The sequence below is a fragment of the Hyla sarda genome, chromosome 2 (genome assembly GCF_029499605.1).
Source record: "Hyla sarda isolate aHylSar1 chromosome 2, aHylSar1.hap1, whole genome shotgun sequence".
Taxonomy (NCBI): Eukaryota; Metazoa; Chordata; class Amphibia; order Anura; family Hylidae; genus Hyla; species Hyla sarda.
In genome coordinates, this window is record NC_079190.1 from 50,395,185 (window position 1) to 50,412,633 (window position 17,449).

At 43.6% G+C, this 17,449-nt stretch overlaps 1 protein-coding gene across 2 annotated transcripts in view; it reads right to left on the minus strand.

Moving 5' to 3' along the window:
• The window catches only part of MIPEP (mitochondrial intermediate peptidase), a 157,225-nt gene that overhangs the window by 128,863 nt on the left and 10,913 nt on the right, over positions 1–17,449 (minus strand). For both annotated transcript variants that reach the window (XR_008889532.1, XM_056561766.1), the window contains exons 4-10: positions 15,854–15,940; positions 13,804–13,867; positions 11,754–11,936; positions 8,031–8,187; positions 7,166–7,214; positions 4,523–4,583; positions 4,044–4,096 (exon numbers count right to left, since the gene is read on the minus strand). Coding sequence is in view for 1 of the 2 variants with exons in the window: in XM_056561766.1 (XP_056417741.1) it covers positions 4,044–4,096; positions 4,523–4,583; positions 7,166–7,214; positions 8,031–8,187; positions 11,754–11,936; positions 13,804–13,867; positions 15,854–15,940 (654 nt within the window). In the remaining variant the exon portion in view is untranslated. The remainder of the gene's footprint in view (positions 1–4,043; positions 4,097–4,522; positions 4,584–7,165; positions 7,215–8,030; positions 8,188–11,753; positions 11,937–13,803; positions 13,868–15,853; positions 15,941–17,449) is intronic.

Here is a 17,449-nt window from a genome sequence, read left to right on the forward strand (position 1 = left end):
AGGGTACGGTGAGTGGTAGTATTATATTCAGAGGATACAGTGTTTAGCAGCATTTTATTAATTATTGTTTTCATATAGAGGATCAGAATCCACTGACATAGTGAGGAGCCATCTGGGTGTCAAGTTCTGCAGAGAGAAGATTTAGCTGGAACAAGTCCTGGCGGTATGTACCGGCTGAATTAAATAAGGAAAGACTATTGAGAAGACGTCACCTGTAGTCACTGATATAATTCTGTATTTTCCTCACTATGTCCCATCAGAGCTGGAGTCACTTGAAGGTTCTTCAGTAGTGATGGATAAAACAACAACTCCCAGCATCCCCTCACCACTGCTTAGATTATACTGGGAGCTGTAGTTTTAGATGGTAAAAACATCTTTAGCGCTCTCCCCTTAATTGGCAATTGGTATATTTGATTTTTATACTGGAAATCATTTTCCGCAACATGCTACACCGCTGGCATTCTTCACAACAAAAATGAAAAAATACTTGGTGGGGGAGGGGGAGTTGGGGTGTATGGGGTGACACCATTTTCTTCCATACCGGGTGACACCAACCCTAGCAACGCCACTGGCAGGCCCCAAATTACACACAGACAAGGCATAACCTTGGGAATAGGTTAGGTCACAGTCACTTTACGCCTCCCTCAGCCCAGGACACTTGGCTCAATAGCAAGGTTACCAGCATATACAGGTGTGTGAGACCTGCATGGTCTGTAAATATATTAAGTCCTTAAAGAGCTTTTAAAGTTGGATAAAAGGCCAACACTATCAGCTTGGGGATTTTGCCAACTGTGAAAGCCCACGCTTTGTCTATCAATGTTCCTTTCCGTGCTCGCAGGCCTATGATGGAAAAACACTGAGGGACATACAGTACGTTGTTGTACTTTGAAACATGTAGGGGACATTGAGTGTTGTTCCCATAAGCCTTTGGTGACACATCTGTGCCTCAGACATCCAGAGATTTCCCTTTACCATCTCTTTACTGAAGTGTTCAGTAATTCAAATCCCAAGGGTGATATATACGGACCAACATCTGCTACAGAAGGAGACACATTGGATTTACTGTCTAAAAACTTTGTAACCCCAGGGTTTGAATGACTCCTTTTTTTTGCATTGTTTCTTTGGGAATGTACTTTGACACATATGCAATACAGCATTTATAGCTATATTTTCTAGATCTGCAGAGACAGTACATTAGAGCCCAGCGCAGGACTGTTGTTTTGTCCCGCTCCCACCTGCTCCTGATGAATTTCTGACCATTACCGCCCGCTCCCGCCATGCGTGTACTATATTATGTGTGCACAGGCACTATATGGACTCCAACCCCCATATAGTCAGAGCCCCACACTCTGCAGCCTAACCACCAGGGCTCAAGTCCTGCAGGAACATATCAGAACGGAGTTCCTGCACTTTTTCTACAGCAGGAACACTGGGGGAGATTTATCAAAACCTCTCCAGGGGAAAAATTTCTCTTAGCAACCAATCAGATTGCTCCTTTCATTTTTAAAAAGACCTCTGCAAAATGAAAGCAGAAAACTGATTGGTTGCTATGGGTAACTCTTTTTCCTCTGGACAGGGTTTGATAAATTTCCCCCACTGTTCCCATTAGCAGGAGTCCTGCAGGACCTGCCCAGGAACGGAAACCTTGGGTGAGTTCCCACACTTTTTTTTGCCAGGACTTGACCCCTGCTGGCCACCATACACCATGTTTCGGCTGAACTTATGCTGGGGATCTCAAGGCGCCCGTCCTCCCTGAGGGCAGTCAGCATGGTTGATGTTCTGCCTTCATCTATAGTCCGGTAAGCAGGTGTCACTCCACCATCTCCAAGAAGTCCTGTTTCAGCCTGGGCCGGGTCCTCCGGGGGCCTCAGCCTGCACGATGCACAGGTGTCAGGGGAGGAAGAAGGAGGTTAGGCCGATGTTGTGGGGCTAACGGCAGGACCAAGAGGACCTAGAGTATACCACTGTGCCAAGGGCCTACGCATTGCACATCTGCTACCAGTAGTCAAGGCTTAGAAGAGGCAGAGGGCGCCTGACTGTACAATACAATCGGGTGCCCTCTGCCACTTTAAGAGCAGTGGCTACTGGTAGCAGATTTGTAATCTGACTTTGGGAGGCTAACCCAACAGGAGAGGCCTTTAAGTTAATCTGGCCTTGGAACATACAACAGACCGAGGGGTCTGCCCGCAAGTATCTCAAAGGTCCTGCTCGCAGGCAGGAAAAATCATTGCACATTCAGCAGCAGCCGCTTTCGGTGCAGTTAAAGGGGTATTCCTGGTAAAAACATTTTATCCCCTATCCAAAGGAGATCCAGTTTCGGAAAACTCTGGGTTTCCGGGACTGGGTACGTCACGCCACCCCCCCTCCATTCATGTCTATGGGAGGGGGCGTGACGGCCGTGAATGGACATGAATGGAGGGGGCGTGGCGTGACGTCACGTCCCCAGTCCCGGAGGTTTCCGAAACTGGAGATTCAGATCGCGGGGGTCTCAGCAGCAGGCCCCCAATGATCAGATATCTTATCCCCTATGTCTGATCGCGGGGGGCCCGCAGCTGAGACCCCCCGCGATCTCCTTTCAGCACCCGCATTCTATGCGGGTACTGAATCTCCAGTTTTGGAAACCTCCGGGTTTCCGGGACTGGTGATGTGACGCCACGCCCCCTCCATTCATGTCTATGGGAGGGGGCGTGACTGCCGTGAATGGACATGAATGGAGGGGGCGTGGCGTCACTCCAAAACTGGAGATTCAGCAGTGGACCCCCCGCGATCAGACATCTTATCCCCTATCCTTTGGATAGGGGATAAAATGTTTTTGCCCGGAATACCCCTTTAAGCAGTAAAAACCATATTAACAACAAGATGAATATATACTGAACGGCTGAACGGATTATTCATCAAGTAAGAAGAGTGTGAATCAGCATCACCTGCACTATCTATCTGTATGGTGTTGGGGACTCTGCTGTTAGTTTGCCTTTAAAATTAAAAATGTCAAGAGTGACTTTCTGTCATAGAACGGGCTATAAAGTTAGGTTTCCACGCAAGATCTGTGTTCATGAAAATAACTGCAGAGCTAAAACTCAAAGTGACTTCAATATGATATATCAGGTGATCACAGCACCTATAGTATCCTCTGTCAGCCATGTAGATTATGATGGTGCTATAATGCAGTGTTTCCCAACCAGGGTGCCTCCAGCTGTTGCAAAACTACAACTCTCAGCATGCCCGGACAGCCTTTGACATTGGCTATAATGGATAAGAAAAGTACTTTGCCATCTTTGATACTGACATATTCAATGGTCCTGCTGCAAGTACTGCATTTTGGCTCCATTTTTCTAAATCACTTACATAGTGAAATCCTGGCGCCCTCTGCTGTTAAAAACCAAATACAATGAAAATGTGAAAGAGATGTCGTCTGGTAAAACAGCTCAGCAGAAGAAAAGTATAAGGTATCAACTGATTTGGGGCAATCTAAAGATTTACATTATTTAAATACTTAGCATAAAACCAAACATTAGCCTTTACCCTTTAGAGAGGGGATACATTTTACTCCAGTGGAAAACATTTTTATTTATTTTTTTTAAATCAACTGGTGCCAGAAAGTTAAACAGATTTATAATCGACTTCTATTAAAAAATCTTTACCCTTCCAGTACTTTTTAGCAGCTGTATGCTAGAGGAAATTCTTTTCTTTTTTGACTTTCTTTTTTGTCTTGTCCACAGTGCTCTCTGCTGACACCTCTCTCCATGTCAGGAACTGCCCAGAGCAGCATAGGTTTGCTATCAGGATTTTCTCCTGCTCTGGACAGTTCCTGATACGGGCATCAGGTGTCAGCAGAGAGCACTGTGGACAAGACAAAAAAGAAATTCAAAAAGAAAATAATTTCCTCTGTAGCATACAGCTGCTAAAAAGTAGTGGAAGGGTAAAGATTTTTTAATAGAAGTCATTTAAAAACTCTGTTTAACTTTCTGGCAACTAGTTGATTAAAAGAAAAAAATGTTTTCCACCGGAGTACCATTTGAACTTCCATTAACAATCCTACTTACTTTTCTGCACGTGAAACACCAGCATAAAAAGGAGGATCCCATGGCATCAGCTCCTAATAGTAAAAAAAAATTACAAGCAAAACAACAAATTAGGAGTGTATACTTTTCGCACAAAGTAACAAATAATAAAAAATCCTATAAGTGAAAACACTAAATGGACAATAAAGAATATGGTGAGGATGTAAACACGGTCACCTTATTACTGTTTGAATGTATCCCAGACTCATGGGCGAAGTAAAAAATAAAAAAAAATTCCTAATCGCATCCTCTTTTATGGCAATAATAATCAGTATAACCGTAAGACTGAGACATAACTACAGGATGGGAACGGTAAAAAGTGGAATTTTACCAAAAGTGATAAAATGTTTTATTGTACACCCTAAAAACCATAACTAACAGTTTTACACCACATGTCTGATCAGCGTTTCCTAACCAGCTGAGACAAAACTACAACTCCCAGCAAATAAAATTCTTCTTACTGGATTCATGGGGTTAAGCTTCATTTTCATTCCCAGCATCATTTCAAAATCCTTTAATGTTCTAAAATAAAAAAAAATAATAAATAAAAACGAGAAAATGTGCAAACTGAGCAAATAATGCTAAATATTTGGCTGAAAGGTCAAGTCGGCAAACAAGAAGCACAATGTGTGGCTGTAGTAATACAAGTAAATTATGAAACCTATTCTGCTTAGTCCCCAGCACATGAGAGGAAGCACAGGAACAATGAAAAGTTTACATAGAGCGTAATGCAGCCCTATTCTCCTGAACATAAAGCTGGGTTCACACTGTGTTTTTGTTTACACTAAATGTACCGTATTTTTCGTCCTATAGGATGCACCGGCGTATAAGACGCACCCAATTTTTAGGGGCAAAATCTAAAAAAAATTAAGATTTTGAACCCAATAGTGGTCTTCAACCTGCGGACCTCCAGATGTTGCAAAACTACAACTCCCAGCATGCCCGGACAGCCGTTACGCAAGCCGACGCACGTACGTGACGACGTGATGACGAGGAAGGAGAGCGCCGGCCATACAGGGGATCCCTGAACGGAGAAGACACCGAGGAGGCAGGTAAGGTCCCCCCCGGTGTCCTGTAAGCACTAACCCGGCTATTCAGTCGGGCTGTTCGGGACCGCCGCGGTGAGATCGTGGCGGTCCCGAACAGCCCATCTGAACAGCCGGGTTAGTGTCACTTTCCCTTCAGACGCGGCGGTCAGCTTTGATCGCCGCGTCTGAAGGGTTAATACAGGGCATCACCGCGATCGGTGATGTCCTGTATTAGCCGCGGGTCCCGGCCGTTGATTGCCGCAGGGACCGCCGCGATAGGGGTGTATTCGCCGTATAAGACGCACCGACTTTTTCCCCCCAATTTTGGGGAAGAAAAAGTGCGTCTTATACGGCGAAAAATACGGTATATGTTTTATACACTTAAGGACACAGCCCATTTTGGGCTTAAAGGGGTATTCCGGCTATGGACATCTTATCCCCTATCCAAAGGATAAGGAACAAGATGTATGACTGAGGGGGGCCCGCTGCTGGGACCTCCGCAATCTCCGTGCAGCACCCGCATGTCATGGAGGGGGCGTGGTGTGATGTAACGTGTCCAGTACCGGAAACACAGAGGTTTCCGAGACTGGAGCAGCAGCCCGGCATAGAATGTGGGTACTGCACAGAGATCGCGGGGGGGGGCTTGGTTCCAGCGGCGGGACCCCTGCCATCAGAAATATTATCCGCTATCCTTTGGATAGGGATAAGATGTCTATGGCCGGAGTACCCCTTTGAGGACATAGGCAATTTTCATTTTTACGTTTTCCTTTTTTCAGCCTACCCTTTAACTCTTATTTTTCTATCTACAGACCCATATGAGGGCTTGTTATTAACGCAACCAATTGTACTTTGTAATAAGATTTTGTATTTCACCATAAAATATATTGCGGAACCAAAAAATTATTATTTGTGAGCAGAAATTGATAAGAAAACTGCAAATGGTTATTACGGTGGAAGTTTTTTTTTTTTTTTTTACAAATCAAATGGTGGCAGAAAGTTAAACAGATTTGTAAATTACTTCTACTTAAAAATCTTAATCCTTCCAGTACTTATCAGCTGCTGTATGCTCCATAGGAATTTATTTTCTTTTTTAATTTATTTTCTGTCTGACCACAGTGCTCTCTGCTGACACCTCTGTCAGTCTCAGGAACTGTCAAGAGTAGGAGCAAATCCCCGTAGCAAACCTACCCTTCTCTGGACAGTTCCTGACATGGACAGAGGTGTCAACAGAGAGCACTGTGGACAAGACAAAAAAGAAATTCAAAAAGAAAATAATTTCCTCTGTAGCATACAGCTGCTAAAAAGTACTGAAAGGATTAAGATTTCTAAATAGAAGTAATTTACAAACCTGTTTAACTTTCTGGCACCAGTCGATTCAAAAAAATAAAAATTTTCCGTGGGAATACCAATTTAAAAGTTGAAACTAATATATGAGAGAGACTCATTACATGCAAAGAAAGATAGTTCAAGCCCTGATTGGTCATAATTGTAATGATTATGGCTCACAGCTCATGAAAACCCCAAATCCCCTATATGTGATATGAATTGGGGAGTCATGTCATCTGCTCGTGTTGGTCCACTGTGCTTCATCAAGTCCAGGGTCATCGTATCCGTCTACCAGGAGATTTTGGAGCACTTCATGCTTCCTTTCCTTTTAAGTTGCATTAATGAAATACAATGGACTTTTGCACAATATTATATTTTTTTAAGTTTCACCTGTATGATATGATGTGATTAAAGGGGTACTTTGCCCCTAGATATCTTATCCTTTATCAAAAGGATAGGGGACAAGACGTCTGATCGCGGGGGGTCCCACCGCTGGGAGCCCCTCCTACCCCCGACCTCCTTGCAGCACCCGGCATTCTAAACAGTATGTTTACACCCCTGGGTTCCCGTGGCGGGAGACGTGATGTCACGCCACGCCCCCTCAAGACGTCTATTCATGTCTATGGGAGGGAGTGTGGCGGATACTTGCATTCCCTAATTTTGGAACATTCTTTCTCAAAACCCTGCATTCTCTCATTGCTCTGTTATTCTGTGTCATATGGCCCTCCGACAATGAGGAGAGTCACTCACCGTTCTCGTAGTTTGCTGGATAACTTTTCAAGAAACATCATTACATTCTCTGTGGAGGACATTAGAGAGTGTTAAAAAAAAAAACAAGAAAAAGTCCTACAGTAAGCATCACGTTATGATGATAAACATGTCATGCTTTATTATGTCAATCATAAAGGAAACACCATCAAAATGCGTCCTGGTTGAGGTTAGTGAATTATGTATCCTCCAATCTCTATTCTGACTTCATGCTAAATGACAGGAAAAGTCACTACCAATAGGGACATCAATAATGGAGGTCAGTTTCGTCAGGAAGAAGAGCACATCATATTCCTCCGACTGAAACAACAGACACCACAATGGGATCCAAAAAAAACATAATAAGTCAAATGGATGTGTAAGGCGTCAACAGTGTCTGACCTGTCCAGCATTGCTTTTAAATGGGTACTCCGCTCTTTTCACACTGCTGCCATAGTTCCCATGATGACTGATATTTAAAGGGGTACTCCGCTGCTCAGCGTTTGGAACAAACTGTTCATAACGCTGGGGCCGGAAGCTCGTGACATCATAACCCCGCCCCCTAATGACATCACACCCCACCCCCTCAATGCAAGTCTATGGGAGGGGGCGTGACAGCCGTCACGCCCCCTCCCATAGACTTGCATTGAGGGGTTGGGGCTATGACGTCACAAGCTCCCGGTGCCGGCTACAGCGTTCGGAACAGTTTGTTCCAAACGCTGAGCAGTGGAGTACCCCTTTAAATATCAGTCATCATGGGAACTATGGCAGCAGTGTGAAAAGAACCTTAGATCCAATTTATAGGTGGAGGTTTCTTTTAACTATAGAAAGCAGCGATGATCTTTTTCATTTCGACAGAAAATTTTACCTGGAGTTTTTGACATGGTCCCAAGCAGTGCTCTGTGCGCAAACGTTGGATAACCAACCAGCTGAGCTAATGCATTTCTACTACTGAGCAATTCATCCAAGCGCTTCATCTGACTACTATTAGGGTAAAGAAAGATCTTATAAGCGGCTTCCCGAACCTAAATAAACACATAAAAAATAATAAGTTACAGATAGATAGGAACAGTGTAACATCACATATGTACAATACAGCATATACAACATCTCTGATGTGATGGATCCTTTACCTTAACAAGAAGACTGGAAAGGAGATGCTGGGGGGCTAAAGGAATGTTCTCTGTATTGAGGTATTTTGATAACTTCCTAATAACTGAGTGACTCGTTACTAAAAAGACACAAGGGCTCCATACAGAAGTGGCTTTACATCAATAGGCAGGCATCTTAGCAGGCATCTACGCCCCTATACATCTTATCCCCTATCCAAAGGATAGGGGATAAGATGTCAGATCGCCGCGGTCCCGCTGCTGGGGAGCCCCGGGAATCGCCGCTGCGGCACTGCGCTATCATTACTGCACAGAGCGACTTTGCGCTGCACGTAATGACGGGCAATACAGGGGCCGGAGCATCGTTACGTCATGGCTCCGCCCCTCGTGACGTCATGGCCCGCCCCCTCAATACAAGTCTATGGGAGGGGGCGTGGCAGTAGTCACGCCCCCTGCCATAGACTTGCATTAAGGGGACGGGCCGTGATGTCACGAGGGGCGGAGCCATTACGTCACATAGAACATAGAAAACTTCATTTTTTATTTTAAACAAAGTACATTAGATTTTTTTTTTAACCAAAAGGAGTGCAATAGCAAAAAAATAGTTTTTATGAGAGTGCTCATTTAAATATTAACTTATCCCTAAATCTATAGTAAAGAGTGATAACTATAGGTGGTCACATAACTGTTGTATACTGCAAAATGTATTTCAATGTCTTATGTACAGAGTGAGCTTTGGTCGTAACGTTTGGCACTGTGCAAACTGACACACTGTAGGCTGCTTTTACATGTCACAGTCATACGACAGCAAAAATGCAGCAACAAATACAACATAACTGCAACATGCGAACACAGTCATACAGGTGTTTTAATAGCAATCAATAGGGGGATGTAGTTGCACCCACTAAACAGTCCCCCTAGGCGTCAAAGCAAAGGGCTGAGAAATTCTACTGCCTCCCCTTCAGACGTTCCATGAGCGCCTAGTCCTTGCACTGCTGGGGCCAACTACTGTACAGCCCTATATACCAGTCCTTGGGTCTTTCCTGTGCATCGCTGGGATTGTTTATGCTCTCACCGGACAAAAGCCATTGTTGGATGGAGGAATTTCCTGTTTTGCTTCACCGTATAATGCACCACCATATCGGTCGCCATATTATTATTGCAAAATAGTATGTAGCATTAGCAGTTGAGACTTCGTTATGGGACACAAATAGCACGTGAGCATAGTGGATGGTTTACAGCAAGCCTCAATAGGTGAATGTATAACTACTCTGTTCCTCTGTACATCTGTTTTGGCTGTTACCCCTGTAGTGTGGACATCTTTCACATGCTTCTTAGGGATCGCCGACACTTATACCAGCATTTATACTTGTATTTATAAGTGTCCCTGCATGTATATATGTGTGTGTGGATATATATGTATGTGTGTAAATCTATGTTGTCTAGGTAATGTGCATCTGTATGAATAAATTAAGTCAATGTGTGTGTGTGTGTGTGTGTGTGTGTATCTAATACAGGGGAACTACAATCATATGCCTTCAGCTGTTTCAAACTACATCTCCCAGCATGCCTACACAGCCAAATGATGTGTGGGCATGCTGGGAGTTGTAGTTTTGCAACAGTAGGAGGAACACAACCTGCAGCAACACTGCTGTAAATCTGAGTTTTATCAATCATATGCCTCCAGCTGTTGCAAAACAACTCAAAGGATGTGTGGGCATGCTGGGAGCTGTAGTTTTGCAAAAGCTGTACACAGTGTGCGTGTGTATAGCGTTAAATCAGAAAGGAAAGGGTTACAGATGCTCACTCCCGAGACCAGTGACTGAGGAGAGTGAGGGAGAGGGAGGAGGGGGAGTGGTTATCACCTGAGAAGAAAAGGACCCGCCCCCCTGCTTCTGGTCGATAACATTAAGCTAATTCAGAAATAAAGCTAATTCTGAGAGAAATATAGGTCATAGACACATAAAAATTATATGTACAGTGGTCCCTCAAGTTACAATATTAATTGGTTCCAGGACGACCATTGTATGTTGAAACCATTGTATGTTGAGACCATAACTCTATGGAAACCTGGTAATTGGTTCTGAAGCCCCAAAATGTCATCCAAAAATAGGAAAAAGTGAAAATTAAAGAAAAATAAGTAGATAACTAATATAAATAAAGCAAGTCCTTATATATAAAAGTAAGAAATATCTGCTGGGAGCTGTAATCATTGTCTATGTCAGTGTTTTCCAAGCAGGGAGCCTCCAGCTGTTGCAAAACTACAACTCCCAGCATGCCCGGACAGCCAAAGGCTGTCCGGGCATGCTGGGAGTTGTAGTTTTGCAACAGCTGGGGCCACCCTGCTTGGGAAACACTGGTCTATGTAGAGGACAGGAGCTTCTTCAGGGTCCTGTACAGTACATGCAGTGTCCTAAAAAAGTAACATGGAGCCGCCCTCACCTGGTGTCCAAAGGAGCAGGTAACCCTGGTACAGATAAAGAGTACAGAACATGTAATACCTCCCTGTACTGTAGGGGGCGCTACCAGACACCAGTCAGTGCATACACTTCAGTAATACAGGTAAAGAGTACAGTACATGTAATACCTCCCTGTACTGTAGGGGGCGCTACCAGACACCAGTCAGTGCATACGCTTCAGTAATACAGGTAAAGAGTACAGAACATGTAATACCTCCCTGTACTGTAGGGGGCGCTACCAGACACCAGTCAGTGCATACGCTTCAGTAATACAGGTAAAGAGTACAGAACATGTAATACCTCCCTGTACTGTAGGGGGCGCTACCAGACACCAGTCAGTGCATACACTTCAGTAATACAGGTAAAGAGTACAGTACATGTAATACCTCCCTGTACTGTAGGGGGCGCTACCAGACACCAGTCAGTGCATACACTTCAGTAATACAGGTAAAGAGTACAGTACATGTAATACCTCCCTGTACTGTAGGGGGCGCTACCAGACACCAGTCAGTGCATACGCTTCAGTAATACAGGTAAAGAGTACAGAACATGTAATACCTCCCTATACTGTGGGGCGCTACCAGACACCAGTCAGTGTATACACTTCAGTAATACAGGTAAAGAATACAGAACATGTAATACCTCCCTGTACAGTAGGGGGCGCTACCAGACACCAGTCAGTGCATACGCTTCAGTAATACAGGTGTTTTACCAGTAAATTGCCCATTCTGATTGGTCAGTTGTCTCGGCCATTGACAAGTTTCACAGATCTGTAATGTTTTCGTCCAGATTGTCATTGTATGTTGAGTCTGGTTTCAACTTACAATGGTCCAGAAAAGACCATTGTATGTTGAAACTATTGTATGTTGAGGCCATTGTAAGTTGAGGGATCACTGTACATGATCAGGATGAGATACTGAGCAACATACAACAGTTTTGCATTTTTTATGGGTGATCTGATAGGTACGCTTTAAGTATAGAAGGGTATCAGCCATATATTATATACACCCCTGAATGACTTACCAGATCATCTGGGCAGTCTGCATGCAGTCCACTTATCTGTATGTACTTTCCATCCCAGGAAAAATGAGAGCGGATATGTTCTGGTATAACACTCATGTCAATTCTATTAGGCAGGTTGGATCCCAGCAGGAAATCACTACTAAGGTCTGAAATCACAACGTTCAGGTTGACTGCTTTCTGGCGCTGGAATGAAAGAAAGACGTTAATTTTTATATATAGATATCAGACTTGGGTCAAATGTTTTAATTACAGGGAACCTCTATACCCATTCTAATGTGGCGTAGGAGTGGAAAATCCCTATACATAAAACAGCAATTGCTGCAGTCTTCTGGGGAAAGCTTTACCAGTTAACCCTAGCAGGAAAACACTGCCAGAGGCAAAAGCATAGAAAGTTATAAAGAGACTTACAGTTTAGATCTACTTTTTAATAGAAAGCTGGCTACACTCACCACTGGCATTTAGGCCAGGGTTTCCCAAGCAGGTTGCCTCCAGCTGTTGCAAAACTACAACTCCCAGCATGCCCGGACAGCCGAAGGCTGTCCGGGCATGCTGGAAGTTGTAGTTTTGCAACAGCTGGAGGCACCCTGCTTGGGAAATACTTACATAGGATGTCCCATTAGGGACCCTTTAGCGGGGACTCCTGGCAATTAAACGGGTACCCCGGTGGAAAACTTTTTTTTTTTTTTTTTAAAGTTGGAGGCACCCTGATTGGGAAACACTTATTTAGGCACATGTTTCTACAGCATTGGGCGCTGCAAAGAAAAAGTAGCATTACATGGTGGACCAATGTCTGGATTACACCCTTCTAGGAAGACAAGCCTTTTAATGCTGAATTCACACAATTCTGTATTTGATGCAGTGAAAATTATATAGGAATGACTTAAACGGCTTTTGTAACTATGCACTACTGTTTACAGCTGAAAAGAAACTCCTCCAGAATATCTCAGGATAGGGGATAAGTGTCTGATTGCAGGGTGTCTGGGGCCAGTGATTGGCTGAGCAGTCCATCACTTAGGCTGCATTCGGGGACCGGCCCCCCATCTCATTCAAATGAGTCAGATAGTGACTGCGGTCGGCTCATTTTTGCCCCGTATCTGAAAGCCGCAACATACCAAGGTTTTAAGACCGGATATGGGGCGAAAATGAGCCGACCTGAGTCATTATCTGACTCCGGTCGGCTCATTTAAATGAATGAGATGGGAGCTGGGTCTGGCTGGGATACAGGAGCGCCCGATTTCCCATCTCCCAGATGGATCCCGGCCCCCATATGCATGAAACGTAGTGTGAATGCAGCCTTACATCCATTAAAGTTAGGGGGTCAAGAGCACCGAGGATGTGTACTTTGCCGGGCCCTGTTCTGGAGAATGCAGGAGGTCTCAGCCATCGGCCCTTTGGCAATGGATAGGGGATAAAAGCCTGAAAAATTCAGTTCCCTGGACTACCCCTTAAAGGGGTACTCCGGTGAAAAACTTTTTTTTTTTTTTTTTTTTTTTAAATCGACTGGTGCCAGAAAGTTAAACAGATTTGTAAATTACTTCTATTAAAAAAAATCCTTCCTGTACTTATTAGCTGCTGAATATTACAGCGGAAATTATTTTCATTTTGAAACACAGAGCTGTCTGCTGACATCATGAGCACAGAGCTCTCTGCTGACATCTCTGTCCATTTTAGGAACTGTCCAGAACAGCATATGTTTGCTATGGGAATTTCCTTTTACTCTGGACAATTCCTAAAATGGACAGAGATGTCAGCAGAGAGCACTGTGCTCGTGATTCAGCAGAGAGCTCTGTGTTTCAAAAAGAAAAGAATTTCCTCAGTAGTATTCAGCAGCTAATAAGTACTGGAAGGATTAAGATTTTTTAATAGAAGTAATTTACAAATCTGTTTAAATTTTCTGGCACCAGTTGATTAAAAAAATTAAAAATTAAAAAAAAGTTTTTCACCGGAGTACCCCCTTTAACTGAAGAAATGGATTAGATCAGACTATGCCGCATATGTACAGGAAAGACACTTCATGCACATGTTTATCTTTGCATACGAATGAACTGACCTTTTCCTCATTCATGTGGATTCCACTGATTTCAAAATCGATCAAAAACAATTCAGCCACACGCCTGTAAAGGGAAGAAGAGTGAATAGCCGTAATCCGAATTAAAGGCATAGTAACCTGATGCCCATTTAGGGGCCTCCTGAGCTTAGAATGGTAAGAAGATACGGGATGGAAAATCTGTGTCTGGTATGGTAAGAAGAGGCTGCAGCATAGCGATTATGGTCCAGTCAGTAATCTGTGGTGGTGCCAGGAGTCAGACATAGGGATCTATCAAAACCTGTGCAGAGGAAAACTTGCCCAGTTGCCCATAGCAACCAATCAGATCGCTTCTTTCATTTTTCACAGGCCTTCATAAAAATGAAAGAAGCGAGCTGATTGGTTGCTATGGGCAACTGGGAAAGTTTTCCTCTGCACAGGTTTTGATAAATCTCCCCCTTTGACTTTTTAGAGCCTATAACCTATGAACTTTCAGGCCGATAGCCGATAACTTATACCGATATTCCATGCATTTTAATACCCCGGGAAAAGGTAATTATACAACCGGGGATGGGGGAGGCAATGGTTGGACTCAGGACCCCAGGACAGGCAGGGGGAGAGAAGCGGGCGGCGGCGGTCTCTGGCCCCGCAAAAGCCACTGCATTTCATTGATTTAAAGCGCCAGCTTTATCGGCAAGGTAATTGCTAGAGATGAGTGAACTTAACAGTAAATTCGATTCGTCACGAACTTCTCAGCTTGGCGGTTGCTGACTTTTCCTGCATAAATTAGTTCAGCTTTCCGGTGCTCCGGTGGGCTGGAAAAGGTGGATACAGTCCTAGGAAAGAGTCTCCTAGGACTGTATCCACCTTTTCCAGCCCACAGGAGCACCTGAATGCTGAACTAATTTATGCAGGATAAGTCATCAACTGCCGAGCCGAGAAGTTCGTGACGAATAGAATTTACTGTAAGTTCGCTCATCTCTAGTAATTGCCGGAACCGATAACTTAGAAAATCGTGAATATCGGCGGATAATATCGGCCAAACCGATAATAGGTCGATCCCTAGTCAGACACCCACCAACTTGATACTGATAGCCTAGAGCAGTGGTCTTCAACCTGCAGACCTCCAGATGTTGCAAAACTACAACTCCCAGCATGCCCGGACAGCCGTTGGCTGTCCGGGCATGCTGGAAGTCGTAGTTTTGCAACATCTGGAGGTCCGCAGGTTGGAGACCACTGGCCTAGAGGATAGATTCTAAGGATAGGCCATCAATTTTTAGTTCCCAAAAAATCCCTTTTAATGCTGCGGCAATGTCCCAGGGAAATGTAACATTACACAGCACCCAATGATGTTATAGGGTAAAATAAGATTTTTGGTTTGCAATGCTCTTCATCTTGCCTAATAGAGGGTCTAACATGACATATGGACAAGGCTTGTGCTCAGTGGGTACTTTTATTTACAGGTGATTTATGGCACATGCACAGCTTTTTATTTTCTAGCCAGGAATAAAGTTTCAAAGAAGTCCACCCAGGGAAATAGTTTTTTCAACCTTTTAAGCTGGGACTTGGGGAGACCACAATTTAAAGGGGTTATCCAGGATTATTTTTATATATATATATATATATATATATATATATATATATCAACTGGCTCCAGAAAGTTAAACAGATTTGTAAATTGCTTCTATTAAAAAATCTTAATCCTTTCAGTACTGATGAGCTTCTGAAGTTGAGTTGTTCTTTTCTGTCTAAGTGCTCTCTGATGACACGTGTCTCGGGAACCGCCCAGTTTAGAAGCAAATCCCCATAGCAAACCTCTTCTAAACTGGGCGGTTCCCGAGACAGGTGTCATCAGAGAGCACTTAGACAGAAAAGAACAACTCAACTTCAGAAGCTCATAAGTACTGAAAGGATTAAGATTTTTTAATAGAAGTAACTTAAAAATCTGTTTAACTTTCTGGAGCTAGTTGATATATATAAAAAAAAGTTTTTTTCCTGGATGACCCCTTTAAGAAATTGACAGTAACTAGACAAAGTAGAATACCTTCATTATATAAATAAAAGAGTATCATACCTGGTTTCTGGGTCCAGAGAATCCATAACAGATTTGTTTTCTAGAAGTTTTCTCAAACTATCACACAACTCAACATTTGTGTTTAACCTAGAAAATCGATAACAGTCATGAACAACAGAAATAACACTTAAAAAGATAATAAAAATTGGGACATAACACTGCAAGGAACAGAGAAGACTGCCCAGAAAATCAGCTGACTCTGAAAACCTGCAGCAGCGAGTATGTAACACATTTCAGTGGACATCACAACTATACTATACACATACTAGGGCTGCTTATTTAGTGATATTTAGACTTGATGATTAAGCTCTGACTATCAGGGCATGGTAAGAACAAGCATGCAGGAAACCACAAAATAAAAGAAGCTCCCAGTGAAATGAAAGGATAAAGTATCATGAAAAAAAAAAAACACATCCTCTATCTGAAGAATCGGGGATACGTTTTAGATCGTGGGGGTCAGAGCGCTGGGGCCCCCCCACGATCTGCTGTTTGGAGCCCCGACTCTCCATCACAGGGGCACGTCATGACCCCCACCCAAAGTGGGGGCCACAACGCCCCCTCCATATAACTCTATGGGAGAGCCGTTTGGCAATCTTCGGCTCTCCAATAGAGCTATATAGAGGGGGCGTGGCGGCCCCCGCTTCAAGCAGGGGTCGTGAAGCACTGCTGTAAAGGAGAGCCGGGGCTCCAAACAGCAGATTGCGGGGGGGCCACAGCGCTCGGACCCACCGCGATCTAAAAAAAAAAATATATATATATATATATATATATATATATACATAGACACACACACACATATATATATATATACTTGAAGAAAAGTCGGTGTAACTCCAAATCGATGAAAAAAAGTGACGCTTATTCACTCCCACATAGAGCTTATATATATATATATATTATTTTTTTCACTCCCACATAGAGATTATGTGTATATATATATATATATATATATATATATATATATATAATTTTTTTTAAAAGTTTTTTTCAAGATACTTATCCTTTAACGCAGTGTTTCCCAACCAGGGTGCATCCAGCTCTTACAAAACTACAACTCCCAGCATGCCCGAACAGCAATCGGCTGTCCGGGCATGCTGGAAGTTGTAGTTTTGCAACAGCTGGAGGCACCCTGGTTGGGAATCACTGCTTTAACGGGAGCCTCAGGACAGGTTGAATGTGGCTTAAATTTAAAAAGTGGCGGTGCAGTGTGGCACACAGCATGGTTTTTGCCCATGTGCACTTGCCCTTACTTGCCTCCTTTCTTTCTAATCTTTAAAGGTTATTCTAGAAAAACACGTTATCACTAATCCATACAGTGGGTGCATATGTGCCACGAGGATCTGCAATCTGTGCCACAACAGTCTGATAGAGAAGATGGAGACCAGAAGCACTTGGACCCCTGTGGTGTATCCAGTGATGTTGTCTGCCGCCACTAGAGGGCAGTAACGTCACTACTTCTGGGACACGCACGATGACGTCATTGTGCGTGTCCCGTCAGCAGAGAAGCTGCCAACCACTGGACTGTACAGTGTTATACAGTTACGATTGTATTGGTCCAAATAAGCATTTCTTTTTTGTTTTTCATATTGAGTAAGT